We start from the raw sequence: 24,486 nt of genomic DNA on the forward strand, positions 1-24,486 counted from the left end.
GAATGAAGAGCAACAGCAGAAGATTTCTACCACATCAATGCAGCCCACCTTCCATCCAGTGTTCAAGAGATTCCTTCACAGAATTCTGAGGGAAATGGAGAGAGTTGGTTTGGTAAGTTGGTCTAACTCCTACTGTGGTCCAGTTGATTCTTCTCAGGACATGGGTTTGTCATGTAACCATCCTCATATTTTCCAGCCCAGTGACTCAGCTGACGCCTACTATGATGCTACAATCAAAGTGTCCAAACAAACCATGACAGAGCTTTGGACTGTTGTTGAGGACAAGGAAATACGGACATCAGGACCTCTGGACGAAGCTCTCAGTGAGATACTGGTAGATCTGCGGCAACAGCACTGCAGGGCAGGGGAGGGGTGCTTTGAAGACACTTTTGGTGACGTTGACACAGTATCAAAGGTAAGAACATTTTGATAAATCTCTTGCTGTTTGGTTCCATTATGCACTTCATTCATTCATTCATTCATTTATTTATTCATTCACATATATATTAAAAAGAACTAAGTGTAAAAACAATACATTTTGCATTGACATTATGTGACATGGGACACCCTGGGAAGTTGAAGAGCTTTTGAGAGGGGCTCAGGCACAAAGAATAAGTAACACATGAACAAGTAAAACAACACATTTTATAGTAAGACAAACCCAAAAACACGCCCCTTTTTCAAGTACCCACACTCATACAGTAGGGGTTTACATGAAAAGCACATTGACACACACACACACACACACACACAAAATAAAGGTAATAATAATAATACTAATAATGATAATTCCTCTAACCTAAAACTAACCTAAGCCCTCCTCCTAACATGGTCCAAGTGGTCTAGTTACCAACAGTCATAAAATCAAAGTCACATGTAGGCACAGAAAAGGATCAAATCAAAATCAAATTTTATTTATATAGCGCCAAATCATAACACAAGTTATCTCATGATACTTTACATACAGAGTTGGTCAAAACCAGACTCTAAGCCAATTTACAGAAACCCAACAGAATCCTCCAGGAACAAACACTTGTGACTGGTGACAGTGGTGAGGAAAAACTTCCCTTTAACAGGAAGAAACCTGGAGCAGACCCAGACTCCTGGAGGATGGCCGAGTGACAGGAGGAGAGAAAGGGTTAAAGAGAGAGAGTAAAGGAGGAGAAAAGAGAGAGCGATAGAGAGAGACTGGGGGAGCGGGGGGAAGTAGGGGGAGACACATGGATGCAGTTGATGCACAGATAACTGAGCTAGAACATCTATGAAACTATGTAATAAACACTGTCACAGCTATATGGATAAGTGAGTGATGATGATGAAGGAAGAGAGAGGCAGGACCACAGCAGCAGGTCCAGAGATGATCCTGGGAAAACCTGTGATGATCCTGGGAAAACCTGTGATGATCCTGGGAAAAACCTGTGATGATCCAGGGAAAAACCTGTGATGATCCAGGGAAAACCTGTGATGATCCAGGGAAAGCCTGTGATGATCCAGGGAAAACCTGTGATGATCCTGGGAAAACCTGTGAGGCGATAAAGCACAGAGACTCCAGGGAAGAAGTCAAGTTAGTAACATGTATTCAAATGGGGCGTAAATAGAAGAGAAAATTAGGAGAGAATAGGTAAGGGAGAAAGGATTAGAGCTCAGTTCATAGTTGAGCAGATTCCAGCAGCAGCACCTCCTCACCTCATTACCATTACTGTATTGCACTACTGCTGCTACTGTGAGTACACTGACACGTACACTTTATAATCTGTTGTATCTTATTTTTTATACGCTTATTTATTCTTATTCTATTTTTACCTTTTTTTAATGCATGACGTTTAACAAGGTGAGAAAGAAGCAGTAGGAGTTGTGATCCACGCTGTACCGCTGTCCTTCTGACTGTCCTTCATCGAGAGCAGACATGTTTCTGAGCTGTCCTGCCTTCCTCCTCTGCTTTCCTACTGATTTTCCTCAGCAGTGTCTCATCTGACTATACTTTTGACTTTTTGGATCCCCTGCTTACTGAGCTCTCAAACAGCAAATATGGAATTGATCAGCTGGTCACTCAGCACAATTGACAAGATTTTTTCACCCGGAAACATGGGTCCTGGGGAGCCCGCCTGCCCTGACGGAACTTCCGCAGTGTATACTTTTGATGCTTGGGAGAAGTGGAGAGTAGTATGCTTGTCGGTTCTGTCGGTGGAGGACATCGAAGACATCTACCTATTTGGATTTATGATAGCGGGACACCTTCTAATTGGTCTTGGAGTTGCCCTGGTCTATCGCAAAATTGGAAAGACAGCAGTAAGCAAAGAGACCCCGCTGTTGTCGTTTGAAATTAAGGAGCACTTTGGAGCAGTGAGTGACAATGTGAAGGAATTACAACGGGTGGTGACCCAGTCAGGGGATAGTGTGCGAGACCTGGCCGGACGAGCTGCGGACTCACATAAGAAGTTGGATTACATCACTAGACAGACCGTGGAGGCTTCGGCTAACTACAGGACTGAGAGGGAAAACGGACGAACCGTGTAGAGACCTTACTGCCCTGAAGTGAGGAGTAATGCTGAGGCCAGGTTATAACAAAAATGTGAGTTATAACTAAATTAAGCAGAAATTTAATCTTTCCCTGGTTAAATTGTTTTTCCCTGAGAGCTGAGAAAAGCAGCTGGATCTTCTCTAAATCTGCTCCCTTTGCAGTCTAAACATTTTCCATGGTCAAGACACAGAAGGGAGTGAACTGATAAGGACTGACAACAACTGGAGGACAGAAGGACCTCTGTGTCTCTTATCCTCACACACAAACTTTACCAAGGACTCACATAACACACACGCATGCTTCCCCCTCCCCACTCCCATCCTGTCTGCCCTCGTACTCTGTGTTTCCTCCTGTCCCCCACACTCCCACCAAATCCACTGAAAAAGTTCCAACATGTGACCACGTGTACTGTGTGTATACTGTATGATGTCTTATGTATGTGCTTGCATTATCCTCTCTGTTCTTTCACTGTAATTTTTGAAGAAGGGGGTTTGTGGCGCCACACTAAGTTGGCAGTGGCTCGATGCCTCTAACATCAATCTTAATTTCGTTTGATGTACTGTGCATTGTACTGTGCTGTCAAATGACAATAAAAGCTCGTCTGATTCTGAAGACTAGTACAAGAAAACCATACAGCCGTAAAACTGAAAATGAAACTTAAAGGAGTCGTATGTAGGATTGTGGCCAAAACTGGTACTGTAATCACATTCCAAATACTGTAGAACAGGGGTCCCAACCCTGGTCCTCCAGATCTACTATCCTGCATGTTTTAGATGTGTCCCTCTTCCAACACACCTGATTCACATCATCAGCCTATCATCACACTCTGCACAAGACTAGGTGGACTGGAACTGGGAAACATCTAAAGCAGGGGTCTCAAACATGTGTCCCGGGAGCCAAATGCGGCCTCGCCAAAGGTTCCAATTTGGCCCGTAGGATGAATGCAAAAATCCCAGTGTCAAGGCTGTGGAACTCATTTTAGTTCAGGTTCCACATACAGACCAATATGATCTACAGTAAGATAATAACAGCAGAATAACCTACAAAATATAATGACTCCAGATTTTCTTCTCAGTTGGATGTGAAAAATAATAATATTACATTATACCTATAAATAACGAGAACTTCAAATTTTTGTCTTTATTTTAGTGCAAAAAATAACATTAAATTATGAAAATATTTACATTTACAAACCTGTAACAATAAAATGTGAATAACCTGAACGAATATGAACAACCTGAAATGTATAAAGAAAATTAAGCACAATTTTAACTATTTGCATACGTCTAAATTATTTTTTCTTCCGTCACTCCAAAAATGTTCGCAGGAGGGTGAAAAATGGGTTCTCTGCACCTCCTTTCATTATTTCTTTGTCTCCTAACCACTTCCATGTGTGTGTAATTACACATCCAAACCGTTTGTTCCTCCTTTTGACACCTGGGTTTGATAAATCACTTTGCATGTGCTAAATTAATATATTTACATCTTCTCCTCCCAGCACATGCACAACTGCATGTAAACGCCACAAATTGCATATTCATTGTGTTAAATGTACTAACTGGATGCAGACGCACTATTTTACACCTTTGAGAGATGCAACCCTTATTGCGGACATTATTACCATCTGGAATTCAATGATCATGACATGGGACTTTTACTACATGGCCACCGTTTATATACCGATTTAAATATTCTGAAACAGCGTAAGATCTTCCTACCAGTGTAAATAAAAATAGGACCAATGGCCCTGTAGCTTACCGGCCAAATTACAGGGTGGGGAAGCAAAATTTACAATGAACATGTAGTTGTTTTTTCTCAGCAGGCACTACGTCAGTTGTTTTGAAACCACATATATTGATGTCATAATCATACCTAACACTATTATCCATACCTTTTCAGAAACTTTTGCCCATATGAGTAATCAGGAAAGCAAACGTCAAAGAGTGTGTGATTTGCTGAATGCACTCGTCACACCAAAGGAGATTTCAAAAATAGTTGGAGTGTCCATAAAGACTGTTTATAATGTAAAGAAGAGAATGACTATGAGCAAAACTATTACGAGAAAGTCTGGAAGTGGAGGAAGCAACAAAAAACGAACCAAAGCTTTTATTAAAGCTCTCAAATCCAAAGTCCTAAAGGATCCAACCAAATCCTTGAGAAAAATGGCAATTGAACTTGAGGTAGACAACAAGACTGTTAGAAATGCAGTAAAATATGATTTGAAAATTTAAATTCTCATGACTTTCAATAAACTAATTGGTCATACACTGTCTTTCAATCCCTGCCTCAAAATATTGTGAATTTTGCTTCCCCACCCTGTAAAAGCTTTGGGAAATGTATCCAGATGCCATTTATTATCACCCAGTTCTGTGTATTTATTATATTACAGAAATAGTCCATGTTTTGGTCATATTCCAATCAGATCTGTAAAAAATTCAAATTCCAACTTGATATCATTGATACTGATTTATTGTATGAATCCACTTCCTATCTCTTATAATGGGAAAATTTTTCAAAGTGGCACCAAATCCAGAATCAGATCCAGATCCAAATAATTTCACGAACTTTTGTTGACATCATCATAAAGAAGCTGTATACCAAGTTTGAAGTCAATCGGAATTGTAGTTTCAGAGAAGAAGACAATTGAAATTTTTGCAACAGACGACGACAGGCAACAGACAACAGACGATGACAGATGACGACGACGGCTGCCGCATGACGACAATGGCTTATGGCCTGTTGGCCGGTAAGTTAAAAAGCAACGCAGAAATAAATAGAGGAAGAAAAGGCAAAAGGGGGGATACTGAAGAAAATATAAATAGAAAGCTACGCAGAAATAAATGCAGGGATATAAGTTAAATAAGGAAAAATATAAATAAGGACAAAATAGACATATAAATGGTACAGAAATTAATTTATCAAGCCATTTTTAGCTTACCGGCTGACAGGCCGTAAGCTATTGTCGTCATGCGGCATCCAGCGGCAGCATCTGTTGTTGTCTGTCGTCCGTTACAAAAATTTCAGTCGTCTTCTTCTCTGAAACTACAGTTCTGATTGACTTCAAACTTGGTATACAGCTTCTTTATGATCATGTCAACACAAGGTATTGAAATTTTTTCGATCCGGATCTGATTCTGGATTTGGTGCGACTGAACAATTTTCCCATTATAAGAGATAGGAAGTGGATTGATACAATAAATCAGTAAGTATCAATGATATTAAGTTGGAATTTGAATTTTTTACAGACCTGCTTGGAATATGACCAAAACATGGGCTATTTCTGTAATATAATAAATACACATAACTGGGTGATAAAAAATGGCATCTGCATACATTTCCCAAAGCTTTTAATTTGGCCGGTAAACTACAGGGCCATAGGTCCTATTTTTATATTTCTGTATATATTTTTCAGTAGGGCAGGTTCAGTCTTCCACACCCATATGTAGTTATGTTGTATGTCCACAGTCCTTTTAAGTGTGTACAAAGCTCATCATACGGGTTTAGCGAGTTATTGTCATTTGTACAGCGAGCGTTAGCTGACACTAGTCTACTAAAACTAGTATGTCCGTATTTGAAGTAAACTGTGGCAGGATGCTCGTCAGTGTCCTGGTACTGGCCTCTGTGTTCACAACTGTTACCGGAACAGTTACCAGACAGCAGGTGGACGACGAATGGGTAGACCCTTACGATATGCTCAACTATGATCCCAGTACCAGAGCCATGCGGACATCTGCAGAGGTTTGTTAACACACCCTGAATGCAGAAAAACTAGGTATGTCGGTGTTTCTGTTTTAACACTTCTGTTTCTTTCTCCAGCCAAACAACTATCCTAATGTGCCATCCAAAAGAGAAGACACTGGAAGCTGCAGCCTGGCAGAGCTGACCTTGTGTAAGAAACATGCAGAGAAGTTACAGAAACAGGTCAGTCCTGAATTTTAGGGAAGGGAGCGGGTAAAGAGCATGATATAGAATACGCCTTAAACCACAGGTGTCAAACATACAACCCAGGGGCCAATCTGGCCTGTAGGATGAATTAGTGAAATGCAAAAATGACACTCAAGACATTATCAGTCAGTACTGTAAAAATCATTTGAATTCAGGTTCCACATACAGACTAATAAGATGTCAGTTGGGTCAGACCAGTAAAATATTATCACAATAACCTATAAATAATGACAACTGCAGATTTTATCTTTGTTTTAGTGTAAAAAAAAGTAAAATTACATGAAAATGTTTATATTTACAAACTATCCTTCTACAAAAAGTGTGAATAATCTGAATATGAAATGTCTTAAGAGAAGTAAATGCAATTTTACCAATATTCTGCCTGTTACTAAATGTTTTGTGTATTTGTAATTGTCATGTAAGTTGTAATGCACATGTGTAAATTATAAACTGATAAACTGAGGCAGAATATTGTTCAAATTGTACTTGTTTTTCTTAAGTCATTTCAAGTTGTTCATGTTATTCAGATTTTTAAGGAAACATTGCAGATGTAAACATTATTATAATGTAATTTTACTTTTTTCATCGTTCTTATTTTACAGGTCTGGCCCACTTGAGATCATATTGGGGTGAATGTGGCCCCTGAACTAAAATGAGTTTGACAGCCCTGCCTTAAGCATTAGATTTCTCAACACAGCACGCAATGAATGTACATGATTAGACATAAACAGTCCACTGGCACTAGTCCATCTGGGTTTTATCAATAACAGTCTTAGAGCATCATCACTGTCAGTCTGTGGACGCTGGCCTTTTTGCAGTTCCCCCACATATGTGCTGTGTACAGAGGGGTGCAGTACACTCTATACCTGGGGTCTCAAACATGTGGCCCGGGGGGCAAATGTGGCCCGCCAAAGGTTCCAATCCAGCCCATGGGATGAATTTGCAAAATGCAAAAATTCCACAATCAAGGCTGTGGAACTCATTTTAGTTCCGGTTCAACATGCCGTCAAATAATAACAGCAGAAGAACCGACAAAAATGAATGACTCCATTTTCTTCTTCTTGGTTTGATGTGAAAAAAATATTACATTATGCCTATAAATAATGACAACTTCAAAGTGCAAAAAACAACATTAAATTCTGAAAATATTTACATTTACAAACTATCCTGTAACAATAAAATGTGAATAACCTGAACAAATATGAACAACCTGAAATGTCTAAAGAAAATTAAGCACAATTTGAACTATTTTCTGCCTGTTCCTCAGTGTTTAGTGTCTTTGTAGATCTGATCCATAATGCACGTGTAGAAATGATAAGTTGGGGAATAGTTTCCGCTTGAAATGAGCCGTGCGAAGGGGCGTGGCTGTGAAAATGATGTCAATTAACTGCGTGAAGCCGCACGGAGCTCGCTGACGTGGCAAGCATAAACCAGCCTTTAGTCATTTGCATATTTGCATTCAATGCCAAAGTCAGTAACACTGCAGACCAAGGAGAAGCCCAGAGTCCACATTCACAGCTGCCGTGCTTTGTGTCTAGAATGAAGAGCAACAGCAGAAGATTTCTACCACATCAATGCAGCCCACCTTCCATCCAGTATTTGAGAGATTCCTTCGCAGACTTCTGAGGGAAATGGAGACAGTTGGTTTGGTAAGTTGGTCTAACTCCTACTGTGGTCCAGTTGATTCTTCTCAGGACATGGGTTTGTCATGTAACCATCCTCATATTTTCCAGCCCAGTGACTCAGCTGACGCCTACTATGATGCTACAATCAAAGTGTCCAAACAAACCATGACAGAGCTTTGGACTGTTCTTGAGGACAAGGAAATACGGACATCGGGACCTCTGGACGAAGCTCTCAGTGAGATACTGGTAGATCTGCCACAACAGGACTGCAGGGCAGGGGAGGGGTGGTTTAAAGACACTGTTGGTGTTGACGTTGACACAGTATTAAAGGTAAGAACATCTTGATAAATCTCTTTCTGTTTGGTTCCATTATGCACTTCATTCATTCATTCATTCATTCATTCATTCACACACACACACACACACACACACACAAAATAAAGATAATAACTAGAAAAGCACTTGGAGAGCGAAGTTCTGTTTTACAGACATTACAGTTTAAGATCCTGTTGAAATGTTCATATTCTATTAGTTCAGAACTAACATCAGAACAGTATTTTTGACCCAACAAAGGAACTACCATCTGCCTCTCAGACAGTAAAAAGTGCTTTTAGGATGATTCAAATAACCATTATTTAACTAGAAGCACTCAGAGAGCGCAGACCTCCGCCAAGGCAGATCAGTAGCCCCCCCACCCCCAATCACCACCAAAACGTAATCATTTGTTCCTTGTGCCAATATCAACATTTCCAGTAATTTTCATCCAAATCCGTCCATAACTTTTTGAGTTATCTTGGACACAGACAGACAGACAAACCACTGCCAGCAAAAACATAACCTCCTTGGCGGAGGTAATAATGATAATTCCTCTAACCTAAAACTAACCTAAGCCCTCCTCCTAACATGGTCCAAGTGGTCTAGTCACCAACAGTCATAAAGTCAAAGTCACATGTAGGCACAGAAAAGGATCAGAGCATCAGTTCATATTTGAACAGATTCCAGCAGCAGCACCTCCTCACCTCAGTACCATTACTGTGTTGCACTACTGCTGTTACTGTGAGTACACTGACACATACACTTTATAATCTGCTGTAGCTTATTTTTTTATACGCTTATGTATTCTTATTCTATTTTTACCTCTTTTTTTTTAATGCATGGCGTTTAACAAGGTGAGAGAGAAGCAGCAGGGGTTGTGTTCTGTGCTGTACCGCAAGACTAGTACAAGAAAACCATACATGAAAATGAAACTTAAAGGAGTCGTATGTAGGATTGTGGCCAAAACTGGTACTGTAATCACATTCCAAATACTGTAGAACAGGAATCACCAACCCTGGTCCTCCAGATCTACTATCCTGCATGTTTTAGATGTGTCCCTCTTCCAACACACCTGATTCACATCATCAGCCTATAATCACACTCTGCAGAAGACTAGGTGGACTGGAACAGGGAAACATCTACCCCCCCCCCCCCCCCCCCCCCCCCCCCCCTATGTTTTTGACAAATCGCACCCTGCACACACACAAATATCTACCCCCCCCCCCCCCCTATGTTTTTGACAAATCGCACCCTGCACACACACAAATACATATACAAATACACAAAGTGGCCTGAACAGTTTAGATAGATAGATAGATAGATTTCTTGGGACAAAAATACCGTTCTGATGTTAGTTCTGAACTAATAGAATATGAACATTTGAACAGGATCTTAAACTGTAATGTCTGTAAAACAGAATTTCAGTTTGAACACAGGAACATTTTGTGATGTAACATTAGATCCTGTTGGGATCAAATAAAAATGTGTTTAGTATTTGTGCAGATTTCTGCTGTAATTCAATTCTTCCAAGAAAAAATCTTAAAAAAAAAAAAGTAACTAAAAAATTGCCTTTTCAGCAGTATCATGATATATCATGATATATCGTATCGTGATCCTAGTATTATGATTTGTATCGTATCACCAGATTCTTGACAATACACAGCCCTACTGACTTGATGATTGGGAGATAGGTGACTCGCTGATCTGCACATCACTAGTCTGTAGCAGAATCTGAAGTCTGGCTCTGCCTAAAGACATGTTCACAAACGGTCTTGCACATTTTAAAAATGTGTTATTTTTGTTCAAAGTGGTTCTACAGGGTGGGGAGGCAAAATTTACAATATTTTGAGGCAGGGATTGAAAAACAGTGTATGACCAGTTAGTTTATTGAAAGTCATGAGGATTTATTTGCCACAAGAAAATGTACATAATAGAAAATGTTTTTATTCTATGTGTCCTCCTTCTTTCTCAATAACTGCCTTCACACACTTCCTGAAACTTGCGCAAGTGTTCCTCAAATATTCGGGTGACAACTTCTCCCATTCTTCTTTAATAGTATCTTCCAGACTTTCTCGTAATAGTTTTGCTCATAGTCATTCTCTTCTTTCCATTATAAACAGTCTTTATGGACACTCCAACTATTTTTGAAATCCTCTTTGGTGTGACGAGTGCATTCAGCAAATCACACACTCTTTGACATTTGCTTTCCTGATTACTCATATGGGCAAAAGTTTCTGAAAAGGTATGGATAATAGTGTTAGGTATGATTATGACATCAATATATGTTTGGTTTCAAAACAATTGACATAGTGCCTGCTGAGAAAAAACAACTAAATGTTCATTGTAAATTTTGCTTCCCCACCCTGTAGATGTAGAGTTAGTTGTCCAATGTGAATTAAACAGCAATGATGAATGTGATGATGTGTATTAATGATGTTTTGGCCCCTCCCTCTTATTTCTGGGGCAGTGAAAGCCCAAACCAAGCCTTATTCCATCACCATCGAAAGCTCCGCTCATCATTCCTAATGCAGATCCACTGGTGCATTAATGAGCAGAATTACATTGTATTTGGACAATACTCAAACCAGTAGTTTCCATCTGAAATTGCATGAAAAGGCACTTTAGGTGCATTAATTTTCAACATTTTCTCGGAGGAGGGCCCGCCGAACCTGCCATGATCTGTATTCAGTGTGAGTTGGTGGATGAGGGTCCATTAGACGTTATTGCTCAGGGTCCTATGATTTCTTCATTTGCTCCTATGCAGACCTGCGAATTACTGGATGTAGGTCCAACAGCGACCCATTCCACATGACCTGACCTGAACACACATTTTCAGGTTGGAGATTTTATTTGCAATCACCCCTGCATTTGTGCATATTTCTGGTGTAATTACATTTTTCCAGGAAATAATCTTTAAAAAAAAAAAATCACCTTTTTTCTTTTTATGAGGTGGTCCTGCTTTTAATTTATGTCATCTTTTCCTGACAACTGCACATCAGAAACACACCAGAAAACAAGTTAACCCAATATAATACACACCAAGGTTCTAATAGTTTTGGATTTTTCATTATAGTTTAGTTTTATTTAGTTTTGACTTTTTTTCTCTAATTCAGTTAGTTTTAATTCATTTTTAGAGCAGGTTTGCTAGTTTTTATTGGTTTTCATTTTTTTTTCTAAATGCTTAGTTTTAGTTTAGTGTTTTTTTTTTTTTTTTTTAATCTTTTCTCTCCTTCTCTGTCATATTCAAATAAATCCCATACAGGACTCTGCTGCTTTCTCCCAACTTTAGTCTCCATGTTTCCAGGTAGAGTGGGGACCAGAAGATGACTGGAAACCACAAGGGACGGACTGTCAAGTGTCTTATGGTGCCAGCAGCTAAAATTGCTCAAGTGAAATAAATTGCTTTCATATCAATCCGACATTGACAAAGACGAAAACTAAGGGAATTTTATCCATAATTTTTATCCGTTTTAGTTAGTTTTGTAAACGCACAATACAGTTCCTGTTAGTTTTTTTTTTTTTTTTTCTTTTAATTATAGTTTTTATTTATTTCAGTTAATGAAAATGTTTTTTCAATTCTAGTTTTCGTCATTTCATTAGTTTTCGGTAACGATAATAACCTTGATATACAATCCAGGGTTCACAGTCCAAAAGGTGCTGCTTGAAAAAAAAAGCCTCAGGTCCTTTGTGTCCACTGGTTAAAGTGTCCAACTTTTTCAGAAAGAACAAGTTATGTGGTGGACAGTAATGGAATAGTAATAATAATAATAATAATAATGATAATAATAATAATGGAAACTAACAGAAGAAAAAAAAGACAGGATGATGAGGTGTCACCTTGTCACCTGCTGGTTATGAGCAGCATCTCTCAGGTTTGCTTTAACCAGGAGAAAAAAAAAATCACCTTGTTAACAGTATAATGATATAATGCGATATATCGTTTTGTGATCCTTGTGTTGTGATTTGTATCGTATCGCCAGATTCTTACCAATACACAGCCCTGTACTGATGTACCCCTCAAAATAAATAAGTTGTTTGGACTAAAGGGTGAACCTTATATTATTTTCATTCATTCATTCATTTTCTGAACCCGCTTTATCCTCACTAGGGTCACGGGGGTCGCTTGGAGCCTATCCCAGCTACATAGGGGCGAAGGCGACATAGGGGCGAAGGCGGGGTACACCCTGGACAAGTCGCCAGTTCATCACAGGGCTGAACATAAAGAGACAAATAATCATGTCATGTGTCGTCGTTTGTGTTAATTTAGTTTTAGGTTTTTGTTTCTTCCTGTTTTATTTTTGTGACAGTAGTCTCCTTCCTGTTTAGTCTGCACTCTGTCAGTCTTGTCTCTGTCTGCCCTTCCCCTTCATTGTCTGCACCTGGTGTTTCACACGTAATTGTCCACACCTGTTTTTGATCCCTGCCTCCGTTATGTATTCTACCTGCTCCCTTTGTCTCTTGTCAGTGTGTCGTTTCTGTGATCTTGTGAAGACCAACCATTGTTAAGTATCTTGTATCTTGAACCTCTCGTTATCTTCCTCAGGCTTTAGTTTATACAGAGTACGTTGTACTTCACTTTTAGTTCATTAGGATTTTTAGAGCACGTTGTGCTTTCTCCTTTTGTTAACCTTTTTGTGATTTTGAGTTTTTTTGTAAAATAAATCATTATTTTGACCACTGATCCTTCACCTCGATGCATTTGGGTCCACACCTTGTGAAGTGTCATAACAAATCACTCTCACATTCACACCTACGGGCAATTTAGATTAACCAATTAACCTATTAGTGCATGTCTTTAGATGGTGGGAGGAGTACCCAGAGAGAACCCACGCAGACATGGTTATTTTATTTTATTTTATTTATTTTAAAGTTAAGCAGTTTTCCACTCTCGGTACCCAGTCCCACTGAACTCTCCTCTGTTTCTGTCCCAGATGTTGCTGTGTGTCCTGCTCATAGTGGCCATCATCTACACTCCGCTGTGGTCCACTGTCTCCTGGTTTTGCCAGTTCAGGCGGCTGTTTACACTGTCCTTCTGCATCAGTATTGGCTGGAACTGGCTCTATCTGTATAAGGTAAAGAGGAACGGTTTTTCCTTTCATTCATCGTTCACTGCTTCCATTTTAATACAAAAATGTTTATAATGCGGTTTATTTTTTTATTCAGATTGCTTTTGCTGAGCACCAGAACAATATAGTGAAAATGAACACTCTGTATGCACAGTGCAGCGGAGTGAAGACATTCAACTGGATTGACAGTTTGGAAGGTATGAGCAGAAACACAGAGAAATGCTTTATGGTAATTTTTCCACCTGGTGCGCTTCTTTGTTTTTTCTATTTGGTAATGTACCTTGTGTAACAAATAATGCATCGATATTCTAAATGTGAACCTTTCAAGACCTTTTGGGGTTTTTTTTTTAGTTTTTTGGGCTTTTTTTTAATTTTGTTTTGTTTTTGTTAATGGAGAAGGTTGGTGTACTTGTTCTTGGGTTTGTTTGCATGTAAAAAAAAAAAAAAAAAAAAAAGGAAATTGTGCAACAATTTATTTTCAATTGATGTGCCTTTCTGTGTGGAGTTTGCATGTTCTCCCCGTGTCTGCGTGGGTTCTCTCCGGGTACTCCGGCTTCCTCCCACCATCCAAAACATGCACTAATAGGTTAATTGGTTAATCTAAATTGCCCATAGGTGTGAATGTGAGAGTGATTGTTTGTCTCTATATGTTCGGCCCTGCGATGAACTGGCGAAATGTCCAGGGTGTACCCCGCCTTCGCCCCTATGTAGCTGGGATAGGCTCCAAGCGACCCCCGCGACCCTAGTGAGGATAAAGCGGGTTCAGAAAATGAATGAATGAATGAATGAATGATGTGCCACATATGATGCAGTGTTTGTATTGCCCAATTTCTACAAAACTCCAAATAAACAAAGGTTGGAAAAAAAAAGAAAGAAAGAAACAGAAATTCTCAAAGTGTTTTAACTTGAAGTGTTAATTTAGGATGTTGTGAAAGTCCAAAACACGGTTTGTGTTTCTTCCATTATGTGCATCTGTTACAGTTAGGTTTGTGCACTTTACATATCATCTATGTACAGTATGTTGGATCTCTATATACTTGACATGAACTAACTTATAAATGGGGGCTGCGTCTGGCATTCAAGATGTTAATTCAGCTCAGTTATAACTTTCTGTCCTTTTTTTGTTGTCTTTTGGTTTTGTTTTGGGGTTTTTTGGCAACAGTAGCCTCACTGAAGTTCTCAGACATTGTTCAACCAATTTAAAAAGAGTTTCCATATTGTACATGAACTGAACCGTGGGTCATTTTTACCTGGACAGAGACCGCCCCCTTTAGTCGAACCAAAGACTAGCTGTGTGGTCTGCAAGATGAAATTAATTTTGGATCAATCACAATCTGAATACTTGATTCAGTTCAATTTTATTTTATTTATAGAGCCCAATATCAGAACAAGGTCGCCTCAAAGGGCTTTAGAGAATTCATTGAATATGAAAATAAGCAACAGTGAAATAATTAGTTTGGTCAGTGGTTGTCAAACTTTTTACAGTGGAGTACCCCTGAAATAGACTTTTTACAGCGGAGTACCCCTTGAAAAATAGACTTCTTACAGCAGAGTACTCTCTAAAATAGACTTTTTAGTCTTTAGACCCTCCTTCTCAGCAAAGAAAAACTCCAAACAACCCAGTGGGAAAAAGAGAAACCTGAGGGAGAACCACAGTGAAGGACAGATCTAGTCCCATGGACGGACAGACTCTAGATGAACCAGGACTGATGGACATCCATCTGATGATGTAGTCCATGGGGGGTCCATGTAGTCAGATGAGGGAGAGGACAGGTTTATTAATCCCAGGGGAAAATTGTTGAAACTGCAGATTTTGAAAGTCTGAACTAATGGACATATGTGTGAAGGCACTGGTAGAAGTTGTCCAGTTTCCATCTTCCATCCATACTAAGTCTGTTTGGTTGTTTTGTGGCAGAGTGGTTCAGAAGCACCTGGACTCTTCAGGATGACCCTTGTAAGGAATACTACAAGGTCCTCATTGTAGACCCTGTTCTACTGGTACCTCCAAACAAGGTCAGTGTGCTGGTGTATACACTTTTGAACCCCTTTTGAGGCTGATATGGAAATAACTGAATAAATATCAGTTGTGTTTGGTTGCTTTAATGCTTGGAAAGCTAGAGACCAAGTCATTCACTGAGTCCTTAGCAGAGTTTGGACATGTAAATGGTCCAAACATGGACTCTGCACCACCTGGGCAGGTATGTGTCCACATGAGTCCACAGAGTGAGGACAGAACCTCAGCTGAGTCATGGCTGTGGTGTCCATCTGTATATAGTCTTAAAGACCCAAACGTCCACCTTTAACCCTTAAAGACCCAAATGTCCACCTTTAACCCTTAAAGACCCAAACGTCCACCTTTAACCCTTAAAGACCCAAACGTCCACCTTTAACCCTTAAAGACCCAAATGTCCACCTTTAACCCTTAAAGACCCAAATGTCCACCTTTAACCCTTAAAGACCCAAATGTCCACCTTTAACCCTTAAACACCCAAACGTCCACCTTTAACCTATAAAGACCCAAACGTCCACCTTTAACCTATAAAGACCCAAACGTCCACCTTTAACTCTTAAAGATCCAAATGTCCACCTTTAACCCTTAAAGACCCAAATGTCCACCTTTAACCCTTAAAGACCCAAACGTCCACCTTTAACCCTTAAAGACCCAAACGTCCACCTTTAACCCTTAAAGACCCAAACGTCCACCTTTAACCCTTAAAGACCCAAACGTCCACCTTTAACCTATAAAGACCCAAACGTCCACCTTTAACCTATAAAGACCCAAACGTCCACCTTTAACCTATAAAGACCCAAACGTCCACCTTTAACTCTTAAAGATCCAAATGTCCACCTTTAACCCTTAATTCCTGTTGATCCATTAATCCTATCAATCTATGTCAATAATTGATGTCAAATACAGTTCTTCATCTTTTCATGGTCATCAGATATGACCATATTTGGATGTTCAGAGGCTCCGTAGTTACCGTGGAAACACTGTCATCTTCTCCAACATTGATTCCCCAATCAAACCCATGGAGTTGGATCAATGACAGTGAATGGACACACTGGGTTTATGTTCAGTTAATGACAGATTGGACTGAAAAAGACACTGTTTATTCAGTTTTCTCTGTTTCTGATATAATAACTATCAATTTTAATCTGAGCTTTAATGAACATGACCTTTGACCTGAACTCATTTGAATATCATGGTGGAAAATCCAGTCAAATCATTGGGTTGGACTTTTCAAATCTAACAGAACATTCTGGTCCACCTTGGAGATTCTATTGGTGTAAATCTGTTCAACACACTATATTTATCCATCAAATATATAAGCTGTAGAATCTATGAAGAGGGACAGATGTTCAATTTGAAGAACTGAAAAGGTTGAACACTGATCCATTCCATGGAGAAGAGAATGGAACATCCAACTGATCACCTAAACATGTCTGATTTTATGGAAGCAAATCCGTGTCATCAGATTTGTAGCTGAAGAAAAGTTTTGAAACGCGTAAATAAAAAAAAGAGGTTGTAAAAATAATTTGTGCAAGTGCAGACCATATTTGTATCATTGGGAATGTTTTGTTCACATGTATAACTAAATCTGATAGAGGCACAACTCTGCCATCCTCAGGTACAACGCTGAAGTTACAAGTTTCAAAACTGAAGTTACGAGTTACGAAGCTGAAGTTACAGATCACCAAATACAAGTTATGAATTACGAGTTTTGGCCTTGTTCTGATGTCCAAGCGAATAACCAATCAGAGCGTTATTCACTGACCTGCCAATCAACATTACCCCACCTATATGCAAATTTCCTCCCAATCAAATAGTAGCGGCAAATTTCCCGCACACACTTGAATATCAAATAGAAACTCGGCGGCACTAAGGTACCGAGAAAAAGGGGGCGTTCCCAAGTATCGCATATTTTTAAAAAAGGGCTCGAACTCGTCCATTCGATCCCCTCAGTTCAACAAGCACGACACCAACACTATAACCATTAGCCTAGGACAACATTTAGAGCCTAATAATAAGATCATCTAGGCCTATTATTGATCAATCACAGCCTCGTTGGTTAGATTATTTCCTTTGTATTTCTCATCACAATCTTACGGAGCCCGGGAAGGGACATGAAGAAAAAAAAAGTATTGCGTTATAATGCAATAGTTTTTGCCTTGGGATCTGCATTCTGGATTCTTTTATTTACATGTTTCAAAACTTTTCTTCAGCTACAAATCTGATGACACGGATTTGCTTCCATAGTTCTTCTGATCAGAAGACTAATGACAATGAAGCACATTTACAAAAGGAACTAACAACTGGAATGGGATTTTTAAGTACTCATATCGGTACCTGGTATCCACAAGTACTCAAATGTAAGTACTTGTACTCAGTCTGGAAAACAGTGGTATAGGTGCATTCCTGGTTGTTAGGCTTTGAATGTGGGGCAGAATACTGACTTGTTAGCATTTTCCATCATTAATTCAATATTCGGGAGTTTTCCTCAAGGGGATTTGGTATTTTCTAAAAGCTGTACCATAAAATGGAGTAGTTAAATTTGAACGTTTTAAGTCAACATCTTGAATTCGGTTTTCAGGCGATCTCCATGACTATCACCGCATTCATCACGGACCCACTGAAGCACATTGGCCAAGGGATCAGAGAGTTTCTTCGAGCTCTCCTTCAAGACCTCCCAGTTCAGCTGCAGATCCCCGTCTTTTTCGCCGTTGTGCTATCTGTTCTGGTAAGAACCCTCCACCGTTTACTCCCACAGATGAATACAATCTGACCATACCTACATTTACTCAGCACATCTGCACAATTATAAGTATGTGATGGATGAAGTGGAGTTTTCAAGGAGTTTTCTGCATGGATTATTTTAGCTTCATGCTATTTTCTTTATGTTGGATGTTTACACAGGAAAAACTACTGAGTATTATTTTCCAGAGTCAAAAGTATTTTCCTCAAAAAGTGTAAATTTGGCTCTATATTGAGTAAATTTGGCTCTGTATTGAGTAAATTTGGCTCTATATTGAGCAACTTTGGCTCTATATTGAGTAAATTTGGCTCTGTATTGAGTAAATTTGGATCTATATTGAGTAAAGATGGATCTATATTGTAGAAATCGACTGATATGGGTTTTTCAGGGCCGATGCCGATTATTAGTAGTTAGAGGCTGATAACCAATATTTGGAGCTGATATTCATTTGCAGTAAAAGTGTAAAAATTGGTGTGAAAAATTTTGAATATTGCAAACACTGAACTTCGTTTAAATGCCTAAAGCATGTTTATTTAATCAAACAAATAGACAATAATAGCTCCAGAAGTGCATGGATTTCCTAGACTCAGAAGCATCTCTTATAAAGTTGAATAAAAGCTTAAATAAATAGCTCCCTGAAATTTTTCCACAGTAAATAAAGTAAAATTTAAATATAACTATAATGACTTATCTTTGTTTTAAGTTCAAACACAACAAAAATACAGGGAGTTAACCAGCTCAGCAGTAACTCTTGTAAACTCTTGGGCCACAGGCTGACATATGCTCAACTCATCATGCTTCATTTATTACAGCATTTGGGAAGCCTTAAGTTGATTTCATTATTAAATTTTATATTTTACCATCCAATAGCAGGGACCCTGTCATTCAAAACTATGCTGCTACATTATTAATGATTAATATGACAAAAGCTACATAAAAAAGTCTAATAGTTGCTATGAATGCAGTTAAACTCCTGACAGAACACAAACAGCCTTTAGGGCTTTAATGAGCACACACATTATTTAAAATGTTCCACCATGTTCAGATTAAATCACTTCTGAATTTACTCTCTCTCATCTTCACTTTAATTTTCAGATCATAGGACTAGAAAGCTCACAACAGCGTTAGTAGTCGTGAGTTGTACAGTTTCTCATGTGACTTTAACGCAAACACACACTATTACATTACATACCAACACAATCTTATCCCAAATAGTCAGAAATCGACGCATATGGTCAGAGGCCCATAGCTTTCTCGTGTGAGAAGCTCCAGAGAGAAAAAACATGTCGAAGGTAAACGCAGAAAACTCTTCCGAAATTGTACTAAACTTCCCTGTGCTCTACATCTCACAACTACTATTAACGTAACAGTGAGCAGCAGAAGAACGTAAAACCAGAGTAAACATTAGTGGCAGCTCTGCTAACTCATATTACCTCCTGACATGTGTGTGAATTAGACTGCTGCTAATATGGAGATGGAAACAGTCTGTGATAGAAAAGCATGTGTGTGCGATTAAGAGAGAGCGCGTAAAAAACTCAGTTCACTTGTTTAAGGGAAGCACGCTAAGGTGGAGTCTGAGTTTTTACCAGAAAAATGGTTCATCAGTCTGGCTGTAAACACTCTGCAGACTATGTATGAGTAATGGGGAAACTGTATGTAGAACACAGTCTCATCCCAAGTCAGTCCCAGTCTGTGTGTGTGACGACAGCTTCCACGTCAACCAATCAGAGGGCACGGGGTGGATAGTGCAGGAGACAGTAGGCGGGAGGGAGAGAGAGAGAGAGAGAGAGGGGCGTAGCTGCATCTGAGCCGAAATAACCCAGTTTTAAATTGATTTCTTAATATCAGCCCGTTGGAATAAAAAAAGGCCGATACTGATATACATCAAATTTCCAAATATCAGCGCCGATAATCAGCCAACCTCTTCTATATTGAGTAAAGTTGGATCTATATTTAGTTTCCAGAGCACTACCCAAACAGTAACTTTGACTCTTTTTGGAGAGGGACCAAATGTTTTCTGAGTACAGTAAAATTTTCTTCAGTTTGAGTAAATTTTCCTCAGATAAATTTCCTGTGTACAGTGTGTTCTAATATGCAGTGTTTCCACTGCTAAAGTTTCTTGCCTCCACACTAAACATTTGATACAATAAATCCTCACTGTGCCATTACACTTATACATGTATAGAATAGTTCTACTGTTTTCAATAAGGAGCCATGCACTCCGTGCCGCCGGACAATTTTTACCCACATTTTGTTTTTTTGCCTCCTAAGAATTCTGCACATGCTCCAAACCATCGGGCATGCACAGCCACATTCTTTTGTATGTGAACATCTGGTAGTGAAACCTGTCGTACTGAATTTACCTGTTTATTGATCATTTACTACAGTAAATTTCATTTGGATATTCAAAACTACACAGTTAGTGGGGTCAAAATAATACGGGTGTAAAACCACCACACTGTTTACTGTACCAAATTTAACCACATATGCCGCTTTTCTACTAGGGATGCAAATTATCGATTAATTCATTAATCGATAGTTGGTTGCCCTTATCAATCGATTAACGATTAATTGATAAGCGGCGATTTTCCCGAGAACCTGAATTTCGTTTTCAATATGGTCTATAAGAATAAAAACTAAATATTGATTATACACATCATGACAAAACTGTGTCATATTCCTTAATGACTGAATTATTGAACCATTGGATACAGTCAGTGTTTCCTGTGGAATTCATCTGTTGATGTGGCGGTGTGTAATGGGGGGGGGTGCACGCGCATGCATTTCGTTGGGGGGGGGGGGGGACCTGCATGCGCGCAGCATGGCCAGGGGATGTGTGCGTGTTGGTTGGTTGGTAACCGCGTGCGTGCGTCACTTTCCGTCCTACTTCTAATACTATGGGGGTACGGGGCAGTCTGTGCCCCCGCAGAAATGAAAGTGAAACTTTTCACTGACTGTAGACTAGACCAACCTCCAGGGAAAATGCTACGATACCGACCCCGCATTTGTGCGCATATTTATTCGGGGGTGTACCGCTCCCACAAACAGCTGGTCAGTCTGTGTTTAACTCCACCATGTCCATACAGACATTGTAACTCATCAACACCATGATCCGGTTCGATGACCGACTATCCCAGCCTCGGTGTTGCAGTGCGGACAAACCGTCAGCCTTCAGACAGGTGTGGACGGGTGGAAAAGGGCAATTAACCGACAATTAATAATTTAATCGAGCAAATTCTTATCGACAATTAATCATTAGTCAATTAACTGTTTACATCCCTAGTTTCCACTACATGGTACCGACTCGACTCAACTTGAGTCGGCCTTTTTGCGTTTCCATTACAAAAAAGGACCTCGAATCTGGTACCCGGTACTAGTTTTTTGGTATTACCTCCGCCGAGGTTCCAGGACTGGGGATCAGATACTAAAAGGTGACGTGTAAACACTGCAGACCACTGATTGGTCAGAGTTGTCTCTGTGACCCGCCGTTTTACAAAAAACAGATGCAGAAATTTACAGTAAATATGGCGGTGGATTAATCCACATGATGACAGCCCAAAAAACTACACCATCGTCGGAGGAGATTCAGTCTTTGGTGGCTAACGTAAAAATTCAGCATGAGTTTGACGAGAGGACACGCAAAGAACAAGTTTATCAGCAACTGAGCAGACGTAGTAAGTAACACGCCACATCACTATGACGACCAGGTACTGTAAAGTTGGTAGTATCCTGTAATGGAAGCGGTCTGGAATAGGACCTGGTACCAGAGTCGAGTCAGTTCCACGTAGTGAAAACGGGGCAGTAGTGCACATGTGCAAAAACACCAGGAAGTACAAAAATAATACAGGGGTAAAAACTGTACGTGACACTGCGTCTTTCTGAGGTAATTGGAAGATGAGCGCGAGAAGGGATTTTTTTTCTACACTGAGTGGCTGCAACAACGAAAGGTGAGTATTTCAAATAAGAATGACCCTAGTGTTGATGTGTGGACTGGACCCGAACAGGTCTGTGTGGGACTCCTTTTTTTTGGGGGGGGGGGCATTTTGCCCAGAGGTGGGGTTACGCCCTGCGTCACTGATGTGTTTGATGCAGGTTCTTGTGTTGGTGCGGTGTCATAATGATGATGATTATGAAATTCTTTCTTCATTCCTCACATAATCCACCCAGTGTCCACACTCCAAACCTTCCCCACAGGGTTAGTGAGTGAAAAGGCCCAGGCAGAAGCAGAATGCTTATATTAATGCCTATCCTAAAGAACATATTCAGTTACCCAGCATTCAATATAGGAACAAGAAAAAACAACAATGCATACAAACAAACAAGCACACATGAAAAAGTGAAGGTAAACCAGAAAAAAGAAAACATAACCAACTAAATTAATGGTAATTTAATGTAGAATCAAAAATAAATTATTTACTTATTACTTATTAGATCTTAACAATTGTATCCTTCAAAAATTGCCCTGTGTACCCTTTTTTTAAATATCAAAAATGAGCTCCACTTTCTTAAATGATTTCAACAAATCTGAACAAGAGTATTTTCACTTGTTCCTTTAGCAGATTTTTAGCTTGAATTAAGCCAAAAATCTGCCAAAGGAACAAGTGAAAATACTCTTGGTCAGGTTTAGATTTTTTGGGTGTGTCTCATGTCTGAGGACAAAGGCTACTGCTGATCAGTCTTCGGCAGGAAACTCGTGCTGTTTGACTTTTTCCTACTAAATGTGGGTCTGTTTATTTGGGTCTTTGGCAGGTTGTCATGTATGCAGGTGTGATGGCAGCCTTTCAATACGGCATCACTGCACCTTTTCGCACACCCCCGCCCACTGCATCAACAGTGGCTTCAACCCCGGAGGTTCAAAGGCGACGACAGCTCAGCGGGAGGCGCTACACCATGAAATGGCCAAAGAAATCAGGGGCCTGTTTCACAAAACTAGGAAAAGGGATTAAGTCAAAATCAATAGATCTGTGATGATTTCTCTTCTAGTTGGCAATACAGGCCCAGAACCTCAGTAGAATTTTAAGCTACTCTCAAAATTCCGAAAGACAGAAGATGAAGATATTTAGCTTCATGGCACACTTACATACACACACACACACACACACACACACACACACACACACACACACGATCTTAGTAATTTGAATGAGTTTGGAACAACCAATCAATGGTTACCAACAGATTTGGAGGCTGCGCATCATCATCTGTATGTAAGTCCAATGGGTAAATGCTGCAGAACGGAAATCATTTAATTATTAATAGACATTAATATTTCCTAGGAATAGTAGGTGCAATTTTATTAAAAAAAAAAAAAAAAGTTTAATAACAGAATTTGGATTTGTTGCCCGTTGCTCTTGTTACCCCAAATTGGGTTGTCAAGAATAGATGTACTGTTTCTTTAAGAAACAGGCAGAAGTCATTATACCTGATGTTGTAGATTTTATCTGAAGTTCTGTATTTTGTCTTACTTTCAATTGACTATTTTAGTTTATGTCTATGGCTTAAAGCTATATCTACTGATGTGGCATTTCTCACAACACTTAGTAAAAGTTTGAACATGAACAACCCGCCTCCCTCCAAAGCCCCGCCCACTTCCCCCTACCTGAGCTCTGACACTCTCCTCCTCTCACCTGATGCATGCAGTGGAAGCAGAGGTCCTGTCCACTTTGGCGTGTCTGCAGACCCCTCCCTCAGTAATCAGACACATCATCCACCTGCCGCGGCTCCTGTTCCATCAGTAGACCCTGTATTTAAGGGTCCGGTCTGTGCAGCGCTGGGTCAGTGTCTTCACTGCACCTCATCACTTGGGAGATGAGGTGTCCAGGCGATGGGCGCGCGCACTGTGAACGCGCGGCCTCTGTGAATTTCCGTGGACATTTGAGGTTTCAAAGTCCATGCATTTATCATCCTACATAATGTGACACCAAGTACATGTACATGTATGAGTCCTACGGTCATAAAAGCTGACCTTTTATGCAGACCTGTTTAGTTCAGTACACCAGACTACTGGACTTTTATCTCCATCCTTCATTCATCAGACTCCTGTTTGTTCCCCTTGGTTGTTGTTGATGTTAATAAAGCTGTTTTTTCCCTTCCACATGTGCATTTGAGTTCTATCCATTCACATCCTAGACAGTAGACTGTGGTCAGTGACAGGAGGAGCAGTGCCAGTTAAGTGTCAGATTCAGAGGGACACATATTGGATGCGGAGACAGCGATAATGGATCAGATGTGGACGGCCGTAATGGATGATTGACAGGAGG

General features: G+C 39.8%; 1 protein-coding gene and 1 long non-coding RNA gene across 2 annotated transcripts in view; one reads left to right on the plus strand and one right to left on the minus strand.

Annotated features, from left to right (window-relative positions):
* LOC115430805 (uncharacterized) overlaps positions 1-24,486 on the minus strand; it is a 636,483-nt gene that overhangs the window by 352,438 nt on the left and 259,559 nt on the right. The gene's annotated exons all lie outside the window — the stretch shown is intronic.
* LOC115430798 (chloride channel CLIC-like protein 1) lies at positions 6,026-24,169 on the plus strand. Its single transcript, XM_030151033.1, has 9 exons — positions 6,026-6,259; positions 6,338-6,442; positions 8,005-8,115; positions 8,200-8,421; positions 13,338-13,478; positions 13,570-13,669; positions 15,388-15,485; positions 18,065-18,211; positions 22,976-24,169. The coding sequence occupies exons 1-9, from the start codon at positions 6,083-6,085 to the stop codon at positions 23,192-23,194; spliced, it is 1,320 nt and encodes a 439-aa protein (XP_030006893.1). The 5' UTR covers positions 6,026-6,082; the 3' UTR covers positions 23,195-24,169.

This window comes from Sphaeramia orbicularis, chromosome 12 (genome assembly GCF_902148855.1).
Source record: "Sphaeramia orbicularis chromosome 12, fSphaOr1.1, whole genome shotgun sequence".
Lineage (NCBI taxonomy): Eukaryota > Metazoa > Chordata > Actinopteri > Kurtiformes > Apogonidae > Sphaeramia > Sphaeramia orbicularis.

Bases quoted from the DNA above. Each gene is read 5' to 3' on its own strand.
- LOC115430798 (XM_030151033.1), top strand. From the start codon at position 6,083: ATGTCCGTATTTGAAGTAAACTGTGGCAGGATGCTCGTCAGTGTCCTG. The intron at 6,260-6,337 runs GTTTGTTAACAC...TTCTTTCTCCAG, and splicing joins CCATGCGGACATCTGCAGAG to CCAAACAACTATCCTAATGT. The intron at 13,670-15,387 runs GTATGAGCAGAA...GTTTTGTGGCAG, and splicing joins CTGGATTGACAGTTTGGAAG to AGTGGTTCAGAAGCACCTGG.